The sequence below is a fragment of the Sander vitreus genome, chromosome 17, assembly GCF_031162955.1.
Source record: "Sander vitreus isolate 19-12246 chromosome 17, sanVit1, whole genome shotgun sequence".
Taxonomy (NCBI): domain Eukaryota; kingdom Metazoa; phylum Chordata; class Actinopteri; order Perciformes; family Percidae; genus Sander; species Sander vitreus.
The window spans coordinates 20,032,655-20,056,981 of NC_135871.1; the positions used below are offsets into that span (position 1 = coordinate 20,032,655).

The 24,327-nt window shown below is 41.6% G+C and overlaps 1 protein-coding gene across 4 annotated transcripts; it reads left to right on the forward strand.

Moving 5' to 3' along the window:
* The first annotated feature begins 847 nt into the window (after positions 1-847).
* Positions 848-21,615, forward strand: LOC144532324 (protein FAM53B-like). 4 transcript variants are annotated; one of them, XM_078273020.1, is made up of 5 exons: positions 848-1,004; positions 10,928-11,163; positions 13,319-13,373; positions 15,526-16,406; positions 20,376-21,615. In XM_078273020.1, exons 2-5 carry the CDS (start codon positions 11,113-11,115, stop codon positions 20,727-20,729), a joined length of 1,341 nt encoding a protein of 446 aa, XP_078129146.1. In that variant the 5' UTR covers positions 848-1,004; positions 10,928-11,112; the 3' UTR covers positions 20,730-21,615. The 4 variants fall into 4 exon arrangements, with proteins under 4 accessions (XP_078129146.1, XP_078129144.1, XP_078129145.1 ...); XM_078273018.1 differs by having other exon boundaries at positions 849-1,004; positions 10,928-11,193; XM_078273019.1 differs by lacking the exon at positions 848-1,004 and adding an exon at positions 1,024-1,166 and having other exon boundaries at positions 10,928-11,193.
* Positions 21,616-24,327: the final 2,712 nt, after the last annotated feature.

Consider the following 24,327-nt stretch of genomic DNA (forward strand, 5'->3'; position numbering starts at 1 on the left):
TACAAGGGTTTTAGACTTGATGCCATAGCCCACATGGCTGTCCTACCAGCATGAATACCAGGCTTTCATTTTAACCTCTCAAGTGTGATACTGCAAATATTTATGTTTTTTCACTGCATCTCCCTGGAAAAACGTTTGAAGTCCTCGTAATAGGATTTTTCTTGGATTGATTGAATTACTTCTCCATGTAGCATTGACGTTTTCCAATGCAGGAGAGCCAACGTGGAAGTGGGAAAGATTTCCTCTTTCGAGGCATTTCAGCCCTTTTCACACTCTGCCCTTTGAGTATTTACTACCGTGGCTACATTGCAGCAACATATATTAAGTTCGTTGAGACTTTAAAGTCCGTTATTTTTTTTTTATCGATGTCTAACTTTTTCGATTCATGTCTGGGTCATTGTTTAGGCTGGCTACAACCGAGACAGGAACGACCAAGAGGCAAAGAAGCAACTTCGTTGGTTGGTTAATTAGTGTAAATGTAGCTTTCTTTGTAGTACTGGGATGACAACAACGCCTATTTGCTTAATTAACATCAATGAAAAGCATGGCATAGTAATACGAAGTACCACATGAGTATTGTAAATGCCTGAGGGAGGAACGCAGGGGAACATACCAACTCGAAAGGGGTGGGGGATGTTTGTTTTAAATAAAGCGCTGAGCCGTGTGTTGTCACGCACTTAGAGTTTTGTTGTTTTTAGTTAATAATTAACCTATAAGGAATTAACTGTACAGTAACATGGTACTCCCGTAGTTAAACAAGTTTGCTAGTCGGTCACTGGTCTTCCGCTCTCCCCCCGTCCATATGGTTTGTCTGTACACGGATATTGTTACAATCAGAGCTGAAAGGTGAAAGCAGCAGCGAGCTCTCAGCTGCTTGCAGTCTGGCTCAGTCCTGCGGTGGCGACGCGGAACTGGCGGCTGCAACTGCGAGAAACTTTTGTGATTTGTTCCTGCTTTCCCTTTGTTGAAGATGACCTAACTGCGAGAGAGCCGCTGCTGGCCAGGTAGTAGGGCATTTGTTCAGCTACATGATCAGTATAACCGTGTTCAGGCTTCATCATCATGTTTCTTCTTCCACTGCTGTGGAGTTACTCTTACTGGGTTTCCTCTGGGACGGACGTTAGATGACAACATTGTTAGGTTACTCTGGGGCACAAAACAGAAAAGTAAATGTTCTTGTCTTTTTTGTTGTATTGCATATAATTGCATATTGTCAATCAATCTCTGCTACCTTTAAACCAGATTAGGCACAAGATAGTGCATATTGTGGCGTGTAGCACTCTGTGGATGTCACTCCGGCTTAGTTATTAGGCTACAACGTGTCTGGACTAAATCAGCTGTTGTAGAGTGGGGTTTTGCTCCCCAGCCTGACCAACCTGTTGCTGCATTAAAAGTAGCTGCTTAATAACCTGCTGTAGAGAGGGTGCACACATTAACCAAGCTATGTGAGCTAGAAAACCCCCCTCCATCTATCAACCATGGTAATAAAGCCCAGGCTGTTGTCAAATACAGTACCTGTGTAGGTGGAGAGAGGCAGTGTGGCTGCTTTGCAGCTCATATTGACATACGGCTCCTCACCACAACCTGTGGGAAGAGATTGAGAGCAGCTTAGTGCTTTGACTCATAAGGCATGGTTGCATATCTCCCACCACACATTTAGGGTTTTGTTTCTTCTGTAATTACTGATTTTCTTTTCTGAGCATAGCTGTTCCTCAATTTTGTTTGTTTTCAGATATAAGGCTGCATTCTTGGATCCCAATGAAATAACACTCTTTGTAGTCCATTGTTGTGATTACATGAGTCATACACACTGAATTTATGCTATTACACATTTATCAAACTGAAACTGAGTTGATGAGATAGCCATAGACTGTATATTATTAGTCTATGGAGATAACTGATAAGAACATAAATAATAAAGTCAATAGTTTTTTTATATGTATGTGTGGCTGGATATCTGCCTAAATCACAGCACAGGGTGCGTACTCATTTTGAAACTACTTTATTGCCTTTAGATCCAAATCAAAGGCACTCTGAATATGGATATGAATATTTGTCAGTGTTTCCTTTCATCTGTGGGTGAGGAGGGAACTGTTGGTGCTTATGTTTTGCCCTCTCTAATATATGCACAGCAGTAAGTTGATTTGTGGACACTATAAACACAGTATCACAAAGAACTGGTTTGGTATCAGGGTCCCCTAATTAAAAATACCTGGAACTGTTTCTTTCTGCCACCATGGCAGCAGTTGCCGTTGACTCACAGGACAGGGATGGCTGGTTAGTTTAGTTAACTAAACAGGAAATTACTATTTTTCTCAAGAATCCCGCTCAGATAATGCTCTCCAAAATTCAAGGTGTAGCTGAAGTTCAGGTTGGAAGTGAAGCAGATAAACTAAAAGATTTAATTACAAGTCAGCTCTAGTGTCTAATTACAAAAGGGCGTGTGTTTAAATGCCTCACAAACACTGGTCAGGTTAGAGTATTTCTGATGTGCCATTCCAGTTTTGGAAAGATTATGATGGCTATACCTGGCTTTGATATATTTTTTTAAATAAACCACTGCTGGAATGTTACAGCTTGGTGTGAACAAAAAAATGTATCATGTGAACCTGCAAATGTTTTGTTTACTGTAGCTGTTGATTTTATCTGATGAGGGCTGGGTGGAGAATGTTCTATACTGGTGGTGCCAATACCTGAGTTGCATTATGTTTTTTTTTTTGATACCTTTTGACAGATATAAACATCTGTTTTCTATAAAATCTTTTTTAATGTAATCAAATGAGCTAACATTAGTGTTTTAATACTGCCATAAAACAAACCAGCAATGCAAGAACTTTTGAAGTAATTAGTCTAAAATTAGCAAAACCATTATTTGAATCTGGAAATAACTGATTACGGACCATGTTAAAAAAGATATTCTGATCAAACATTCAATGGCATGGTGTTACAGAAACCTTTGTTCAAAAGAGGTTTGAAACCCAGCCCAATATCTGACTAAAGAGGAAGTAACATTCTCATCACAATTGCTGGTAATCGCTTTTTACTTTTAATGGTTATAGAGAAGCACAACTTTATGCACTGCAATTGTACTCGATTACAACAGCTCTGGCATTGTTGTACTGTAGAGTTGTTTTTAGACACGCTATATACATTATTTATGGGAGCAATTAAGGCCGGTGGGTTTTTGAAGGGTTAGGGTTAGAGGGTTAAAGGGGATCGCTCTGCACTCCAGTGTGTGCTCAAGACGCACACATTTGCAAGGCCTTTGTGTTGCAGGCGAAAGGCCCTATTAGAGCTCCATTCTGTCTGTAGGCAGCTGTGTGCTGAGCAAGCCACTGGTCCATTCTCCGTCTGTGTTCAACTCTTCCTCAGTACACACACACACACAAACACACACACACACACACACACACTCTGCCACTTTCCACACTGTCAGTTTCTCTGTTTTTAACTCTCTTGTGTATGATTTTTCTGTGGTTTAATTTTGCTTCACTTTTTTCTGTTCCACTTATACTTTTGGCTCTCTTTCTTTTGCTTGTTGTCTGGCCCTAGGCATTATGCAAAGCTACCAGAAAAGGATAGTTCGACATGCCTGTCTGTGCGCCTCTATGCCGCTCTCTATTCATTTAAGAAGCTTCCCTTTCTTCTCTGTGACCTGCAGTCATAACTACTGCTGCTTCGGACACATTGAAACTCATACCACTTTGCTTCAGGGAGTTAAAAACGCATACTTTATTATATACTTTTTTATTGTCATGCATTATTTCATGGTGTCAGTATACTCCGTATTGCTCATTTTGTATATTCCTTCCTCATTAACATGATAGATTTGTTAGTCTGGCGTCTCGATGCCTACAGAGCCAAAGGCCTGCAACTGAAAAGGAAAGAAAAGACCCATTCTCACATACACCAGAGAAGCACTCCCCAACCCCCCAAGACAGGCACCAGACTCTACTTAGAGATGAAAAGCATTCTGGGATGCAATAGGAAGGCTCCCATCAACACAACCACTGTGGTTTTCCTATGTGGAGATAGTGTGGAATCAATTTATGTTAAAAAAGGAAGAAAAAAAGAAGTTGTCTCTGCTGTTGCTTTTTGACTCTCAAATAAGTGACTTTTTACCCTCTGGGTCTTAGTTTTCTTTCCATCCCCTATTATTTTTCTGAGCAGCTTTGGGTTGACTTCTCAAAATGTCAGCTCCTCACTGAATCATGTTATGTGGAGGTAGCTTGTAGATAGGTCTCGTGAAACAATCCCCCAATTGCATCCCGAGAAAAAAGAGAAATGAAAGCTTCTGTAAGTCTTTGGCACAGACAGCCTGTATTTTTAGAATCTGTTTCCCACAGTTGTGACAAAATGTAAGCATCCCCTCCACGTTATAGGACTTTTACAGTTCACTGCAACAGCTTTTCCTAATACAAACCTGACACTTAATGTATAACATCCTCCAAAAGTGGCTTTTGTGCGAGGCTAGGCTTGAAAACATGGCCAATGTGTCCTGGCAATCCTGCTTGCACAAAGAAGGCTAATTATCATGGCTACATCTGTCATAACTCCCATCTGTAGGCCTCTGTGGTATATTCTAATTGGTTCTTGGTTCTAAGTAGTTGTATTTGAGTCTGTCAGCATGTTTAACATATACCTGCAGGTCATTCTAAACAACTGCAAAAGGCTGAACACCAGCAAGATTTTTAACCGATTATCTTACTGGCAGCAGATCAGCTGATTCACTGAAGAATGTCAGGAAGTAGATGCAGATGGAGATCTAACCAAGGGGATAAGCTTCGCTTCAGAGCTCAAACCTCCTATTGCGCCATTTTGATGCTAAAAAAGCGATCACCCGACGTTAGCATTCCATTGACTGCCATTCATTTTGACGTCATTTGACAGCAAATAACTTTACATTTGAAGCGTTTAAAGACTTTATTTGTCCATTGTTTATTTCTAAAGAAACACGACAATGTATAAAAAGCTCCATTACCTTGTACCTCACGTTATGGCTCCGTAGTAGACGTTTTTGTAAAAATAAGCTAACGATTGTGTCATAACCACGCGACTTACTGTCGCATAGTAGAGGAATTACCGTATAGTACAGGAGAAGCTCGCAGGCAGTTTTGACTTACATTAGCTGTTTACGTTTAATTACTAATGTTAACTAGCATTTTAGTTAGCAATAATTAGCCTGTGTCCATGTTATCTCCTTACATATACCTACGCTCTCCGTCTCTGCAAGATTGGGAATGATTGAGATTTCTCTTGGCACAGCTACCAGAAGACTTACAACTTTCAGACAGATTGCTCATGTCACATTTACGTCGTCTCTCTCAGTTGGAGGCTGCGCAGTAATGCTCAGCGCTCACCTGGAAAAGTGCTTCTAATGGCCTTCACTGGTCTCTGTCCAGAGCAACGGGATCTGTTGGTCCATTCTTATATACTGTCTATGGATCTAACATAAGTAATGCAATAGAGACTTTTAAGCCAATCTATAGTTTGTATGTTGGTGACCAAAATGGCACTGCTAATCCAATTTATTACCCAGTAAAACTAAAATATGGGTTCAAAAAGGTTTCTGTTGTTGCTACTTTTTTGTTGCCCAGCATATGGACCTTATCACTGCACATTAGGGGTTTAACAATTCAATCCAACAGTAATTTGATTTTCTGTAGTCTTTCAGCAATGATTAGATCACATCACATATTCTGATCACGATTTGATTTGATATAATTTGATTACAATCCTTCCCATGAGTATAACGGCTCTATAAATTAAAAATGTAAAGGATCAGAAGTTAAAATTTATGTTTTCGACAACTTCTTGACAACACTCGTTCTTCCTCTTTTGGCCCTGCAGAATGGAGATCTCAGATTTTTAATTTCACACTATTATTAGCTATGTAAACAGTGAAAACCCCCAACATGACACACTACCAATTGGCTTTCAAATCCTGAACCAATGCATTGGTTTTAAGCCTCTACTACACTCTATGCTGAGTAGTCAGAGGGTCCATATGGTGAGCTGAGCCCCTTCATGAATGAATGAATGGACCGGTGGAATGCTGCTCATACAGTTTTCTTTTTCCCACCCATACTAAACTTACCCATAATACAGCTCCACAACGTCAACATGGTATTATGTAACCACAGCAATGTCATTTTTATTAGTTTATTGGTAGTGACAATCTGTATAACATCACTTGCTTACACAACATATGAGTGGTCGCCTTTAGAGCAGAGAAATTGCAGGGAATTGCTAGCAGCGCTGGAGTCTCCCATGTAATGTATCCCTGATGGATTAGAGCTCTGGTTAGTGTGCACAGAACAGGCACTCATGGATAATGGAAGAAACCACAGGCGGAAAGGCAGGGATTGATCGAGGGGGGGATAGTATAATTAGTGGGGTACCTGATGTATGGAGAGTAGTGGCATGCAAGGGTCACTCCAGGGGGCAAGAGGCCCCATACCCCCCTTTACTCAAACTGAAACACCTGATCCTACGCCTGTCAAGCTTCTTAAGATTTCAGTTAAATAAGTCCTGGTCTGAGACACAGGGGTCGACCCCAAATAAATGTCAGGCTTCCTAAATAGAGAAGCTGTGTTGTGTTTGCAGGTTGCATGTCAGCGGGCTGCAGCTTAGAAAACTGGCCTTGTTCAATAGTCCAGTTTCCTATAACAAACAGACACACTGATAAAGAAATGATGAGCTGTTCAGATATTACTTTACTGTCTGGGTGATGTGTGCCTTTTTCATATCACCAGTTGTCACTGTTATCCTCGGTTTTGTTTGGTTGCTATGGCTACCTTTTTTTATTTCCTGGAAACAGTGTATGACTTAAAGGAAGTCAGAGGAATATCTATTCAAAATCTTGAATTGATTTAACTTTTTAAAAATCCTTTTAATGCTTGCTGGTGTGACTAGATAATTTGACATTACATGTTGTACATTACTAATCTGCTCTGTGGCAGTAAATGTAACAACATTAGCCTTATCTTAAAGCTATCACATATAAGTAAACATGGGGCCAAGTCACTACTTACTTTATATGAGGCAGCTTACTTACTATACATGTGAATGTGAAATCATGATGGGATGTTTGTTGCACTAGTTTATTTTGTTCTTTTTTGAAAGCAGGAGTGCTCAATAAGGCATTTTATGTGAACTCTGTGTAACAATGCTTTGAGGATATCACATGTGGTTGTCTCTCTTCATGTATTTGGTAATAGTCACTGCGTTCCACACCCAAATCAGCAGCAGCATGTGATCACAATGCAAGATCAACCCATATGCTGCAAAGGGAAGTGCACTTGCATATGTGTGTTATACTAGTCTTCCTGCCAACTAGGCAGTTTGAAGAACAGCAGTATTAAATGGACTCTCAGGTTGACTCTTGAGAAAGGGCATTTCTCAAACTTTTATTTTGAGTTATGATTCCTGCTTCTGCTTTCATTGCAGAGCTATTGTCATAAGGTAACGGCTCCTATTCCAAAGTAAAAAGGCAAATGATTTTTTTAAATTTTGTATTGCTAATTAAGTATGGACTTTGAGTGCGGGCTGTATTTATGCAGAGGTTAATGCAGAGGTTAATGGTCACTGTCGTTAGCGAAACGTTCAGGGGAATTTGCAACAGGAGGTCAGAACCTGACTACTGACAACGCATAAAGTTTGACTGAATGAGCTCTTCATTGTTTATGCACTTCTGAAGATCTCAGTGGTTTGATGGTGTGTTGTTTGGCCAGTGTACCCCTGCCACTGGGTACTAGGGTGATGGCCAGAGTATTCAGTGGTATGTCTTGACCTCCCTAGGACCATTTTTACGACCCCGGCCTCATTATATGAGAGAGGGGTGGCTGTGTGTTCACCCTGACTTTCACAAAAGAATGGCTCTTACTTTTATTCACCCCGGACTACAAAAAACCTGACTGCAAAATGTTTCTTTTTGATGTTTTAAGTTTGTTTCCCATGGCTACAGTATATCCACTACGTAAAACAATGTCAACATCCAGCTTCTTGCACCATAAAATGCGTTCTTGCAATGCCAGTCTGAATAGAGAAAACTCTACAAATTTCAGTTCATCATTCACATTTTTAACTTTTTAAAAATAAGACTCTGATATGCACAGAGTGTTTCACTTGCATCACCCATGCAGGGTTTCTGTAGTGTGTTCGGTTATCATTGTTTCATTAGTATGAAATGAGTTGGTTTCTTTTAGCTGCAGCCACCGATCAAAGTCTTGACACCAGACGCACTTCGCACAAGTATGCAGTAACCAGAGCCAATTGGTGATGGACACCAAACACCCCGTCACAGAACTTTAGGGGGCCCCAAATAGGCTTCTATTCATCTGCCTGTACAAATCACAGCCTGGGCAAAAAGCCATATTATCTTCGCTGCCCTTTCTAGTGCCCTCCTGAGTCATTGGCTATTGTGAGCCAAGAGCTGCTGTTTGCACTCCTGAGTACACAGATCTGACTTGAATTACCATTAGATTTGAGTCCACTATGGAGGTCAAATGTATGTTCTATAGGCCCAAACCATTTCATAATTTCCATTTATTTATAAGCTTTTATTCAGTTTAGTTCAAATCAAAAGTGACAACTGCTCAATTACAGAGACCAGATTTGACATAACATCTCGGTAGACATTTGCTTGAGGCAGATGTTATTGCAAGTAGGATGTATGATAAGTACAGTAGATGACTACATGAGTCTGTTTAACTTCAAAACAGTACTTGCTGGTTTGTCATTGATCTTTACTGCCGAGTTTCTAACTGGAAAATGTGCCAGCTGTCCTGAAAATTACATGCTTCATTTGAGATATGAGAAATGATTTGTGTACGATATTAGGGAGTACTTGAAGGTGAGGTGTCCTGCAAACTGATCTCTTCCTGGATTTTCTTTAGTATGACAGCAACAGTGAGATGTAGCCAACAAGAAGACTGAAAATGTGATCTAATCAATAGAGGCTCCACACAAGTGCTCTACAGTTCGCTCTCCATTTAGCTCCGTTTTCCCCATCATGAGGAGCCGGTTCATTAGTTAAACATGGCTCAAGGGTTGACTTCACACTCGTTCTGCCCTCTCCCATGACCCCACTTGCCAGTCGCTACACACCACACATGCACACCAGTGCAGGTTAGCGTAGACATACACACATGTACAGACACACATGCTTATTCTCACTGTCGAGGTGCCGCTTGGATGGAACACGTCACACTTCAGTCAAACAGCACACTGTAACATGAACGTCATGCTCCTCAACTCCCACTCTGTCTAACTTACACACTCACACAAACCCTGCTACATTGCCGCGCCCATTACTCAGTGTCAGTCCTAATCAGTAAAGTAATCTGTAAAACTGATCAAGAAGAACATTCCCTTCTCCTCTGACTCCCACCACCAGCACCAGCCCCTCTTGCCTGCGGAGGCCTAGTTGTGCTCCACTGACTCTCTGGGATAAATGGAGATAATGGGAGTCATATGCTAGCAGTTGGTTTGGGGCAGTCCTACATGAAACATTTATTGTCTTTATGTAGTAATTGGGCTGGAGAAAATGGAAGCGATAGATATGACATAGTGAAGACTAGACTGATACATTTCTTTATTAAATCCCTGTCAAACAACCTGCCCATCTTCTCTTTTATGATGTGTCCCTCTTTTCTTCTCTGCACATGTCACTCTCCCACAAAACTCATTAATTACCCAGTGCACACTTGCATCCTTCTCTCTGAAGCATGTTATACTGTATAAGTGCAACCACCCTCACTTCTCACTAAACATAAAACCACATGTTACAAGGGCAGGATAACATATGTGTTGCTCCACAGCAGAAAGCTGTCATTATCCAACAGTTGATTGTGGGGGGAACTGAACCATACTGGTACTCTCTAATTGGATGCTGTCAGTGTGTTTGGTGGTTGGCTAACAAAGGAGAGAAGCTCAAGCTCTTTTTTTTTTTTAAGGATACAGAAAGCGTAACTGGACCTGCCCATCATTTACCTAGATCCTTCCCATGCATTAAATAACATCAGAGTGGTAGAGAAGACATGACAATATGTATATGGACCATTTGCCTAACATATATTGCCTATATACATATACGAGAGAGTTTGTGTTTACTGCAGCAGCTACTGTCTGTGCTTTACCATCTGCGGACGCAGGCAGTCGATGAGGCAACTGCAGCTCCATATATATATATGTTCCTTTTCTATTCATGCTTCTTAGCCACATCTGTAATCATGTGCTGTGAGTGATGCCTTTTCCCGGATCAGCTAAACCTTGTTTTCTGTTACAGCATGTTTAGATTCCCATATGTTCTGTGGATTATGTTGACATGCCAAATGTTCTATTATTTACAAGGGTAAGGAAAATTTTTAGCATATGCCAGCATGTTTTGTTTACAAAGACTGTAGCTTTAGGCATGTAGGAGAACTGAGTGGTTAAGTGGCTATAAGTGTATGGTAAATGTTAAACACAATCAGCACTTCTTTTTTTCAACTATGTCAGCAGTAAAACTATGAACAAAAGAGGTTATTTACTTAGTTAAAAAATCTCCTTCTCCCTCATTGAAGAATCCAGAATCTGTGAATGAAGTTCAAGTGAAGTAACAATAAGTAAACACGAAGGAAGGATCGAAGGATGGTGGATAAAACCAAAGTCAAAGTCAGGGACAAATATTTTTTGGCCGACTGACCGCTCTCTGCCTACCACTGCTTTAGGCTATGTTTAAACCTGAGCGGTGTTTTGGCCCATCTCTTTGCTCGTCTTGTCAGCTGGACACACCCAAAACCTGGATTCTTTTGTACCTGTGGACTCAGTGTGGCAAAGTGGAAAATAGCTGTGTTGCAATTTTCTGTAGAAAACACAGGAGAGAGAGAGAGAGAGAGAGAGAGATTTTAAGAGATATTTTTATCATTTCTTTCCGTCAACACAGGGATCGGCTGAAGTGCGAGAGATACCACTGAGAGATCAGCACTTAAGGGCTGCTCTGCAGATGGGACGTCGCAACCAGTCGTCTGTTTCGCCCAAATACACCAGCTGCCCTCCACCCTCATCTAAGATGGCTGCCTGTGGCCTTCTCCTGCATCTGTACAGACTGGAGCAGAGCTGTGTGTTACCATGGTGATCATTTTCGTGAAAACACTGGAAAAGAAGAAGGGTGTCAATGATGTAAGGTCCAAGAACACCGATAGACGGCTGGTGAGAGAAACTTGACCTATTGAGTTTCACACAAAGCAAACCAGTTGTTAACTATTGTTACAGTTCAGGATCTGCAGAGTGTTTCACATGATAGGCAGTAGTCAGCAAAATAAATAGGTCAGTGATTATATTACATCAGTGCATGTGCAGATGCCCCATTTAGTTGCCTACACTTACTTGCACAAAGTTTTATCACTTGCACAACATTTTATCTTTAGCTGTCTTTAGCTGTCATTGATGTTACAGTGAAATGAAGACTAAGCTTTTTTTATACTTTAGTGGCTGTCTTACCCGCAACTCCAACTTACTCTTCTACTCGCGTTTAGTACCAAGAGGTCCAGGATGAATTTAGTTCAATGTTGACTCAACAGGAGGTTAAAGCTAGCCTAACGTAGCTCAGTCAAAAGTAAAAGATTAACACAAAAATTCTTAGAACTCATAGCCAATTATATTAGCTTGAATGTTGAGTATTTAACATGTGTTAGGCAGGAAATGGAACAAGATATTGTGGGTTAAGAAATAAGTATTTTGCTAACCAGTGGGCCCACTGCACAGCCGTTAGCATCTGGTTGTCCAGTGGAAAAGCTAGGTTTGACAATATAGTATGTTAACATGTAAATTTGACAGTAATTAGAAGGCTTATTTTTAATTTGACAGAAAAGTCAGCTAAAATATTTTCTCTCCTTCTTCTTGGCTGTAAACTAAATCAGTCAATATATGAAGGCTTTTGGACAGTTAAGTTGTCCGTTGACCTAGCTTAATATAACCTTTCACTCGAGTTAACAAAGTTAAAGGCCTACGTTTTAGTGTATTAATTGTTTCATTTAATCATCTTCTGCAATATAATAGCCTTTGTTTTAGATTATATGCCTTGTATTTTTTTGTTGTGACAACCTGCAGGTGAGTCAGAGCAATGTATCATGGCATTCCCTTTTGTCCTTTGGTGCACAGAGACACCATCCTGTTGCAAGAAATGAATTGTGAAAGAGGATAGGTGTCGGATTAGAAGATCGGCATCTGTAGACAAAACTGTTTGATCCTCCCTAAATGTCATTACTTCTTTATAAAAAGAGTATGAAACAGGCGTGGTGTGAAGTTTGTTATATGACTCTCTACAGGGTAGAATTATTTTCCAGCAACATCTTAAAAGTTGAGGTAGCCTAAATTTTGACTAAACGGAGTCTGGCCTTACACACTTACTCTTACAAAGATAGCATGGCATTAGTGAAGAAACATGCTTATTGTGTTACACATAATAAAGCCATGTATGTCAGAGCTAGCATACGTTAACAGTTTCTCTTGTTTTTAACCTTTTCTAAGATGGCCTTATTGCAGAAGTGTGGCAATATGGCAGTATAAAAGTACTCTGAAACACGATAAATTCTTGCAATTTTCACTTTAAACTCCAATAACTGCTAACAAGTTCACTAAAACACCAAACCGTAGCCTACAGATTGGATTTGTGTTTCTGTCCACCAGATAAATGGAAGTTAAACAGTCATTTGATCTGTTCTTATGGTGGTCATGAGAGCTTAGCGCACTGCAAATTAAGAAAACATGCAAATAGACACAACCCAACCCAATGAAGAAACATAATTAGCAATATGACAACACATGCGCAGCATTTAGAAAAAGCGCTGCAAGAAGCGCACAACACAACCAAAAATGTTTTCAGGTGACACCATAGACTATAACATATGGACGTAGTCTCTGTGATGTCACACAGGTTTCTGAAGAACCAAAATTAAGCTCAAAGTGGGCGGCTCCCGGTGGCCACCACGTATTGTTACTATAAAGATATTGATTAGGGCAGCTTTATGTAAGCAATTCAAAGTTGTATCTGGTTGAGGTGGAGCTACTTTAACCATTGTTTTTTAGGTGCTCATTATAGGATTTATAAACTTTTAATATGCAAAGTAACTCATAATAATCAAATAAAGAATTGCACTTAAGTGAATGTGCTTTGCTTTAGTTCTTCTCACCACTGTCTGGACCTACAGGGGTATTAAACGTGCAGAGATGAAATCGATCTTCTCATTTGATTATGGTTTGATGATAAACATGCTGTACTTTTGTCCTGCACTTTTTTGTTCATTTTGTCTCCCTGTGTGCCTGTCTTCCACAGCATGAGCTCCACACCATGAGCAGAGGGACCACCCTCCTCTCCTGTGGGACTGTGGGTGGGTTATCTCCATTTGTCTTTGCTTCCCAAAAATTCCCATCTTTCTGTCTTGCCGAGTCACTCAAGATCTGGACAGTAATAATGGTGGGATCCTTTGTCATAACATAATTTAAAAAATGTAATAGCATCATGGATTGCCTTTTAATCCCTTGATAAATTGAACCATCAAAATCAGCGACCCCCACTATAACCGTCTCATTGTTTATCCACTCGATTTCTCACTTCTCCCTTTCTCTGCCAGTCACTCATCTCCCTCTCATGATTAGGGTGCACCTGCCTCCTCACAACGTTGCACACCACTCTCATGGGAGTGAACTGTAATTGAATATGCTGTTGCCTATGTCAACAATTTCCCTTTGGCTCTGTTAGTGTTGCAGTAATTGCCCCCTGTGTTAAAAGACATGCTACTGTAAATTCAAGCCCCACGCTATCACTCACTATCCTCTTTCTTTTGAGGTGGATGTGGTGACATCACAGGGAGGAGCGTGGCGTTCTGTTTTCACTGTTAATGTTGACATTAACATTGTGTAGCATGTCTTGTTAGTTCAACCAGCACTTGGCTCTAGCTAACACTCTAGCTTTCAAAGGGTGGCCTTTTGAAGTTCATCCCTTTCTCCCTTTGTTAAGTTGTTTTCCTAACATTCCTGTCAGGTCGTCACTGTAGCCCCCTTACATTGTTTGTCCACCCAAAACAATGATTTCCGTCCACCAGTCTGTGAGAGAGCATGCCAAAATTCGAGACAAGCATCCAAAAGGATGGGATTTTGGCTCAGCAAAAAGCCTTTTTTTTGCCAAAAAGCTTTAATAGATTCACGACTGGACCACTTGGCTTAGTAGCTCAAGCCACTATGGCACTTCACTGTAGGTGTATTATCTCCCACAACTGTGTGATAGACTCTTTTGTGCGGATGGTGAGACAGCTGGCAAGTCATACTACTTTTCAAAGCATATCCTGCTGACCACTTGACTAGTGGGACTGCCTTGCCAACTGTTTCACTGGCTGATTCTTATTGTAATATGTAGCTCAGGTTTTTTAGAAACGGCAGTCTTGCAGGTCCAGGTTTTTAGAAAGGTCAGGAGTGCAGATGTTGCTTGTCCAAAGGATACCTCAGAAACATTGTCCATAAGATTAGTGGGAAAGACTTGCTTTGTACTGAGGAACAGTCAGATTTCATTGGTGATGTAGAATTTCTACGGAAGACATTTCTGTTGTTTTTTTACTGTAACTAACCCCGAATGTAATGGAGACAGGAACTTGATTCTAATGCTAAAAGTATGTTGCCATTACAACTTACAGCTGAGGTTTCACTTCATGTCCTCCTAGCTGTTTATGTGAAAAAGAATCAAGTCATAGCACATAGTGATCTTGTTGAGTCAAGCTACCGGCCACTAAACCAGTATACCATAATGAGCGCTACCATATTTTTCATAAAAAACAACTAGCTTCTTCAGACGTACAATAAAATAATGTCTTAAAATGCATTGAAAAGTCTTTTTTTTTCATCTTGCTGTCAGCTTTCAGTTCAGTTACACATGAGCAGCCCTGGTTTGAACAGCTGCAGTGTTATGTCCTCTAGGCTTAATCTTGTCATTTATCATAAGACAAATGACTGATGGCAATTTTTTTTTTTAGATTCATCAACGCTCATGATTTCCTGTTGATTTGTTTGCTCCCTAACTGCCCTAAAAGACTTTAAATGTATTTTGAGTTTCTTCCCTGCTGCAATTACCAGAACCTAATCTCCATGTTAAAGATGATCTTTTTGGCATTTTTCGCCTTTATTGGACACAAGAAAGTGTAGAGGCAGACTGGAAATGGGGGAGGGAGAGAGGGAGTATGACATGCAACAAGGTCCCACTGCTGCAATTGAACCAAGGACATTAGCATACGCTGTCACCACTCTGCTACCAAGGCGCTCTTGCTAATCTCCATCTTATCCTAACCGTAACCATTCCCTCTTGCCTTAAGCTTGTTTGTTTGTGTCTGTGTGGTTAGGTATTAAATGTTCCTTCCTTCCTGACAATATTGTCTTTCTTTAAGCTAGAATTCATCATCCTGTAATGAACATAATACACATTTTGCAAATCATTACTTATAAGGTAACACATACATGAGTTTAATATTAGTTTATATGTTTTTAATATTGCAGAGGCAGATAGGTGGCTGGACCTGGGGCAAAGCTGTGCAATCCAGCAGAGAGCTCCCTGCCAGTCTGGTGCCAGTCTGGAGAGCCTATGGGATGTGATGCCAGAGCCGGGGAGCTGGCACTGGACCAAGGGGCCAGGCAGCGCCACAGCAATCACCAGTCTGATAAGAGATCTCAGCCTCTGCAACAGCGGCATAACCACCCCCCACTCCCACTCCCACACCACATCCACCATTGCTCATTACACCACTACAGCAACTAGCCAAGCTCCCACCGCACCCCCGAGCAAGCGTCAGTGTCGCTCCCTGTCGTTCTCGGATGAACTCAGTGGGTTCCGCTCATCTTGGAGGCCCCAAGGCTCCAGAGTGTGGACAACGGTGGAGAAACGAAGGTGCCACAGTGGAGGAAGTGTGCGAGGAGGAGGGGGGTTCTCTAGCGGTCATTTTCCAACCATGCAGCGTAGCTCCAGCTTCAGTTTGCCCTCCCGCTCCAGAAACCCCTCAGATGGAGCCCTGGATCTGCCATTCTTCAACCAGCGACTGCCTCTCCAGCCTCAATTCACTGCCTCTCCAGTCTCCCCTACCTCTTCTTCCTTGCATCATCACCACTCCCACAATCACCACTTCCTCAGGCCCCTCTCCCTCTCCCACGAGCAGATCAGCCTGCCAGAGCTCCAGAGGGAGGAGGCGTCAGAGGCCAGCTCTCCAGACTCCACCCCAGAATTGGGGAGGCGAGCCGGCCTCAGATCCAGGGGCACGGGGTGTCTGTCTCGGAGCAAGTCCCAGCCCTGTGTGCTGAACGACAAAAAGATTGGTATGAAGCGAAGAAGACCAGAAGATGCCCAGGAGCAGCGACCCTCCCTGAACCTGGCAAAGATGACTCAGGTTAGCTGGAAATGTTGAACACATGTTGACAAGCACACACACACTCATATTTATTTGATTTGACTCATTTCAAAGAGTTTAATATCACTTTACTTCCCACTGATTAAACATAAATCAGCATCAGCTTATTTCTAATCTTGCTTTGATGCTGCAAATTGTCCTCTATTGCATTTAGTTAAACCCTGGGCCAAATGCACTCACCACACAGACAAACACCTTTTTGTTCTTAGACCAAGGGAAGTTCAAGAGATCCTTATACATAACTGGGCATGTCTCTTTCTGAGTCTGATCGGGGACTGCATTAAATCAAGCTGAATTAAGTGTCTGGTTTCCGTCGTTCCGAAGCTTCAGGGCTAAGTGATCTCAGGCCTCCTTCCCTCCAGCTCAGGTAGTGGTGTTCACTAAGAGGCATTCCTCATGTTTGGTCACGCTGCCGAGCGCCACGCTCTATCAAGCCTTGCTTTGGTTTATCATTTCATTTACCCTGTTGGGTAAACAGCCCATCCAAAGGTTGGACCCATCACCGTTCATTTGCTTCCTCTCTGCAGCTTCTGAGCTGTATTTCCATCTTTTATTCCCTGTACTGCTTCATCTCTTTCTTTTGCCCTCTGTCTACTATCAGGCAGTTACAGCAACCAAATCGGCTTAATAGTGGCGATATTCGGATGCACAGAGCTCCGATTTGCTTTCCCCACGACAAGACTTTGTTCTTTCATAAGGTCAGAGAAAGTAGTGGAACAGCCAGAGAGTAAAAATGACCCCTGGACAAACCAAATCTCAAAATAGAACCGTAGAAATATTTTAATGACATTCACTGTTTTAATGCTTGGCAGTGCTCTGTTTTTAGGGAGCCCAGAGAGTCTTGATTTTTTTTCACATCCTGCTTCATTATTCGTTCGAATGCTCTTGAAATTCTGCAAAAAAGCTATAGCAACAACCGCAGGCACTGATAACAAACCTGTACTCTGACTATATATTCCTGCTTTCTTGCACTCATATCATTCATATGATATGCTGGAATCTTCCTTCATCATACCTCCTTGGATGGAAATATTGTCCTTTTCGTGTTCTCTTATTAGAGAGTACCATCAATTTATCCCTCTACCCCTCCCTTCCTTTTCCCAAAGATTTGTTTTCCCAGCCAGTCACTCTCAGGACCTAGCCAGGGTTGGATCAACAAGGCTTTGGTAATGGAGCCTAGTGAGCATGTTTCCTCTAGTCATGCCAGCTGCTAAGAAGGGAAAATCAAGCATTGTGATCAAACATACAAGCACAGATACACAAACGCACACATGGAGTTAGTTTTACGTTACCTCTGGTCACAGCAATTCTTGAAAGCAGATCAGACCTCTGCAGAAGTCTCTGTTCTGAGCAGTTAACAAGCAGAGCCAATGTTTCTCACCTTTAGACTTGAGTAATTGCATGTACTCAGATGAATCATTTCAGAATCTACTGTTACTGTGTTTACTCTCTCACTATCTTGCATGCCTGGAGCAAGGAAAGTAAGCAGCAACACAGCACATACAGCACATACAGCACATTTACTCTCTCACTTCTCTTTCTCTTCCCATGCTACACAGACTTAACTTGATGTTAGTCTCCTTGTCAATAACCAGTCCAGGTTAAAGGCTTTATCTAGTGTGGCCAGCTACCTAAACAAGCAGGGTTGTACTATGTCATGTAAATTAAGCACCCATTAAAGAAGATTCTCGTAGTTGTCATAGGTTAAAGAGGTGGTTTGTCTTAGTGAGAGCCAAAGGAAAGTTCTAGTAGCTGGCAAACTGTCTGGAAAAGGAAGTGATAATGTGAAAATGCAGAGCTGGTTACAACCTGTGTATGTTTACCGACCAAGAACAGATTCAATTTGACAGTCTTTTATGGGAATTTGGTTCTTTGCGTGATTTGTGGAAGGGATTTATACCTGCAGTTATAGATGTCACAATCATTTCTGGCATTTGACTCTCTCTTTTTTTCCTTCTTTCTCCTTTTCCCATGGCTATGCTCACACCCTGTCTCCCAATCACCCCCTTCACCACAACATTCTCAGGCTGAAAAGGCATCCCACTCGGGCCTGCCTTAAGGTGTAAATTAAGAGTTATTACTTCTTCTCACACCTACACACACTTGCCACCATACTTTATCCATTTTATAGGTATGTGGATGAGTAATACAGTCCATGCAAAGAAAAAAATAGTCCGTGCATATTCGTCACAGCAAACCTTACGGTACGTACATGGGCTATCTAAATTAATAGAATAAAGGTTGTTGTAAAGTCTGCTGGAGGTTCGGTGGGCAGGGGTTAAGGATTGTGAGGATCAACATACTACAAGTCACTTGGGTGTGTTGTCAGTGGAATATGGTGTGATTTAGCCTTTAGATTCCTCAACCCCTTCAATGAAGGCAGGTGTGAATTCTGGGGATGCATGTCATGCTTATCATTCCTGTCAGCGTGTATCAGTTCTCTTCTGTGTCCCCTGCCTCATTTTCATCCCTGACAGCCCTTTCACCTTGGCCCTTCGTTGTTTTTTCCTCGGCATAGTGGGTGTGGTGAGCTGTCAGATGGGGAATGTTATCTGCTATCAGATTATATGTGTGTATCATCTTTGTAACCCCAGTGTCCAGTACAATTAACAACTTCAGTTGTACATTTTAAAGACAAATGGAAGGCTCTCTTTGACTTAGTTGTGTTAGCAGTAGAGGTGGTAAAAGGGGGTGTGTTAGTTGAGCCATTGCTTGAATGTGTGTTTGCGGGTCCCTGTGCAGTCAGGAAAGAAATGGCAAAGCTGGGTACATAGCAGAAATCTAACCCTGCTCCACCAACCTAACGCCAGGCGCCACACCCACCCAAATGGCAGTCAGCCTCGGTAGATTTAATAGAAAGCATGTTGTCGAGAAGCTGCCTCTCCCCCTCCTTTCTTCTCGTCTCCTCCTCTGCTGTGATAATTAGTAGTGGGGTAATACTGTGGGTTGAACACACAGAGCGAGGTCTCTGAAATCCCAATTTCCACTCCAGTGGGGTAACTACAGCAAAAAGGCCTCCTACTCCTCACATGAGCACCACAAGCATTTGCAGATGAGGTATTCTGCATTTGAGTAGTTTACATGTAAAGTTAATCCAGCAAATGTTTAACTCGGACAGCTAAAATCCTGCATTATAGTTTTCTTTTGGGCTGTGCTAAAGCATGGCAGGGAAAAAAGTGAGCCTACTAAAGTGAGACTGAAGAAAGGGAGACTCCAAGCTCATTGTAACAGGAAAAGCAATGTCCTAACACACTAGGGAACATTAGAGGTGTCCGTCATGTAAGCCGAGGCTCTATAGAGAAAAACTCTCTCTATTCACCTCCATGCCTCCAACATCTGCTGCTGGGGCACTCCAGAGATCATTAACCCCTTCACTCTGCTGCACGACTGCCTTTCTTTGTTGCAGAGAGGAATTTGGGGTGGAATTGGAGCATGAAAGACAACTTCTAAGTGAATTAAATTTCTCAAAGGTCAAGTGTTAGAGCAAAAACATTGTTCACATTTGGATTATCCCTGAGTCTCCCCAGAGTGCAGAACTACAAAACATTGTAACCACTATACAAGTTTCGGTTTCCAGTCATGCTGCATGTGTTTCACAGTGGCTTCCACAGTGATAAATAGGCCTAGAGCACAGTTTGAAACAAGATACCTTTTGTGGGTTGCAAATGCTTTGTGTTTTCTCTGAAGCAAGAAGGTTTTGTGTACGTTCTTCAGTGGCTTGGGTGTGTACTTGTGTGCTTGTGTGTTTACATGTTCACATGCCGTCGAAGAAAGTGAACGCCAGCTGAAACCCAATTTGAAACTTGACACATGGAAACCCCTGAGCTTGAAATCCCCCCTGACAAACCCCTCTACTTTAAAAGCCTCATTAGAGTAAAGCCAGAAAGTGAACATGAGTTGAGATGTACAAACCAACATCTATTTTCCCTCTTTGTCTCCTCTATACAGAAACTTCAGACTTTTCAGAGCTTGAGTTGCCCTGGATTCTCGGCCACCGACGGCTGCCAATCAAGCCTGCTCCCTCCCACCTCTGTCACCTCCAGCCAACCAGATTCAGACTTCACTGCTGTGCACGAGCTGGGACTGGAGTCCCGACAGGAAGTGGCAAGAGATGACGAGGAAGATGATTCATCCTACGAGGAGCTGGATAGCGACTCGGCTTGTAGCGTGGACTCGCGGCCCGGCTCTCCTGAAGGCATCGTGGGCGGTAAACGCACCCTCTGGAAGGGTGATTGTGGGATACAGAGGGACATTTTCCAGCTGGGGGGAGAGCTGGATCTTGACCAGATTGAGAGAAACTGAACATTTTATAGGAGAATTTAAAAGCCTGTGTCTGCACTATTGTAGAAAGTTACTGGACATTGATGATGTACCAAGAGATGGCTATTAAGAAGGGCTGTGAGGAAAAGAGTGCAGGAGTCGACTTTGAAAGGGAAAGACAAGGAAAGTGATATAGATGATAAAGGATTAAGTATGTCGTTACCGGCTGCCTTTTTAATGACACATTTACCTTGAACATTCTTACTGTTTGAATCAAAAAGCAGTGACCTTAGTTGTTGTTGTTTTTTAATTGGGTTTTCAGCCTCACTCAGGATTAGGAAAGTGACAGTCTTAAAGAAAAACCTCCCAGGCCCCACTGTCTTTTCAACCTGATGATCTTTCCAAAGTCAGCTAACCCTGGTGTGTAGTACTGTAGCAGTAGCTGGGCTCTCCTGTATTTAGCTTGAGTTTTTATTTTTTTTTACAGAGAAAGTGGGCGCGTCAAGGATGGGGTTAAACAGGGAGGGGTAAACAACAGGAAGAAATATCTTCTCACAGACTTACCCTTGACCCTCCTCTTCGTCTTTTGTGCACTCATGAAAATCAGAATATTTTTTTTGTTGTTGAATGTAGGCTCAAAAAGCTTTGAGGAGTTGGAAAAATGACAGTTCCTTCTTTTGGATGCTTGCTCTACCGGTTCTCTAGCCTCAATCGAAGCCACCTTTTCTGACCTTTTTTTGTGTGTGTGTGTGTAGTTTCTTAATATGCAAATTGTAAATTTGAATTAAACACTGAATCTCAAGTTTTCAGTTATAATATCAATGTATATTTTTCTAAGTGACTGTTTTGTATGAGCTGTTTGTGAAGGAGCAAGAATACAAGGCCTTTCTTCTAACAGAATGTACATGAAATAAATGTACAACCTGCACTCGTATGTCTTTGTTTATTTTAGCTTATTAATGAATGCTTTGTACTTTTAAGCAAGATTTCTGTGGAAGACATTTCACTTTGACAGATCAAAGATCTGAATAAGCTGCAAAGTTTCCAGATACTCTTTAGAAGTTGAACTCGCTCCCCCGTGCTCACTTCCTGCATCACATTTCAGAACCATTTTACTGAAGTTCTCTTTCAAACTTCATTGTTTTGAATGTCCATAGATGTGTTTTTTTTATGTGCTTTTGTTTTACAGCAAGAAGACAAGCACGTTAGGTAAACATCTGTGTAATGCCCCCCCAGCCCCAAACAAAATGACAGGAAGTCTAGACATGGAATATCCCTGGCCAATAACCCAGCAGTGACCAGAGGATATGATGTCAGGAGAAAATGTCCCAGGACCTGCAATGCAGACAGATAGAAAAGTGTGTTCCTCCCTGGGATTTCCTATCATGTCTCTCTTATGTCTGTCCAATTTGCTGACACAAACTTAAAGTACCTGCCACCTTTTTATAATACCTACTTCTTCAGAGGTCTCTCACTTTAAAGGCTTATGTCGTCATTATTATTGGCCACCGGGGACGTTGATGCTGACATAAAGTAATAGGGCAGATTGTTTTTCCAACACGGGAAAGAAAGCCCTGGCTGCATAACAGTGTTTACGTCCAAAACAGGATGTTCCAGCCAGTTGCAGCTTTTCCTTCGATCATGGCCTTGAAGGAAGGTGAACTCCGACATCTCAACCCTGAGGTATTGGCTTACACAAACACACACCCAAACATGTACAACACACACACTCATTCAAAGGCCCTGAAATAGATACTGAGTGTGCTCGGCTTGCATATGCAGAAAATCTGTCACCTGGCCCAGAAAGCTTTATTGGCTGTCACTTTTTCATTTCCAATAGGTGAGGTCTCTAGATGTTGCAAGAATAGGGATGAGTTGATGAAAAGGACAGAGTAGTACAGAATTTAGAGTATGGAAAACAGGCAGACATCTGTTAATACCTCACAACTTTAACTTGACACAAAAAGACTGGAAACAAAATCCCATTGCCATCAACAGCAGTCTGGTTGCTCCCCAAAGGTCAGTAAACCAAACGCACACACACACACACACACACACGTTTCCTCTTTGACAGGAAGTGGCGGGCTAAGCGAGGGAGAGAGTTAATATGAGGTAAAAGCGCTATAAATAGTGAGCATTGTAGTTGCGGCTGGCAAATGTAGACATTGGAGAAAGGGAGACAGGAAAGGCCACGTTACACAAATTTACAGCGCCCTGGACTGCACAACCTCGATTACATGTGAGAAAACATTGGCTGCACTTTCAAAGAAAGCTGTGTTTTACGCTGTCAGCTAAATTACTTTAACTATCCTTTGAGAACTTCAGGGGAGGTCAGAATAATGACATCACTTTTTCCTCAGCCTTTTAAAGCCTAATCTAGTGTTTATGTCCAGCTGAGTGGCAATAATGCTTCTTGCATCTTAGCTTCAGAAGAATGTTTCTTATGAAACACTGAGTGGTTTGAGGCCTCTATGCCTCCTCTTCTCCTTATCTGGTGGAACTTATGAGTGTTTTGCGTTAGGGGTGAAGTTTACTCTTTTTCTTGTTTATGTATGTTTGTACATGAATAGACAGTATGTTAGATATACTTTGTAAGAATAGAGCAAGAGAAATGAGCACAGAAAATTAAATGTATGAATAAATGTTACTAAGAAGCAATAAAATGAAGTACAAAAGAAAGTCGGTTGAAAAAGTAAGTGATAATTAGATAAAAAGTTGCTCGTGAGTAAGCACTGCTACTTTGTCATGAGACAAAAATGCTGAGAACTGCTCAGGTACATTTTGTGCTTTAGGTTGGTAAAATGAATCTTCCTGTCCAGGACAGCTGCATTTATCTAGGTCTACATGTGTGCTTGTTAGTGTGTGTGTGTGTGTGTGTGTGTGTGTGTGTGTGTGTGCGTACGTGTGTTAGCAGACACCTATCGTAGTTAGACAGGTGGCCGGCAGTGTCACATGTCACCGATTGACTAAATCTCCACTCAAAGGTGACAGAGTGCAACCCAACACTTTCTCATCATGGTCCCCATGAATGCTGCACCCTTCCCTCCACCTCTTTACCTCAGTGTGATTTACATCTTCAGAATATGCTGTAATGACTGGTTTTGTCGTATGCCAGCCACCCAAGAGTACCTGGAAATCCCTGTAGTACATACATGGCTTTTTTTTTATTTTATTTATTTTTTTATTTTTATTTTTTTTTAAGATGACATTACATAAGCAAGTCACATATGTTAAAGGCACTATGCTCCCGGTTTGATGGAGAAAAAGCTCACATCTTTGGAGAGTTATTCTTGCAGGGATTAGACATGGAATCCCATAATGTGTTGAAATCTAACGAAAGTTAATGTGTTTATATAATGGCGTAAATAAGGGAGTATAAATCATCTGGTTTGTCTCCTCCAGCATTGTTAATTATTGTACTTATGATGCAAAATGTCTTTACAGAGAGAGAGCAAGGTTTTACTTGCAGCTGTCAGATAGAGGAAGGGAGAGTCAGATTGTGATGGTCAACAGTAGATGTTGACTTGACCGAGAAAAATCTCCGGAAAACCCAGAATCCACGTAACACTGCTCGTAAATCTTGCTCAGTTTATGGGGAGCAGATGGCAACATTGTTTGGTGTTGATGTGCTTTGTGGTAT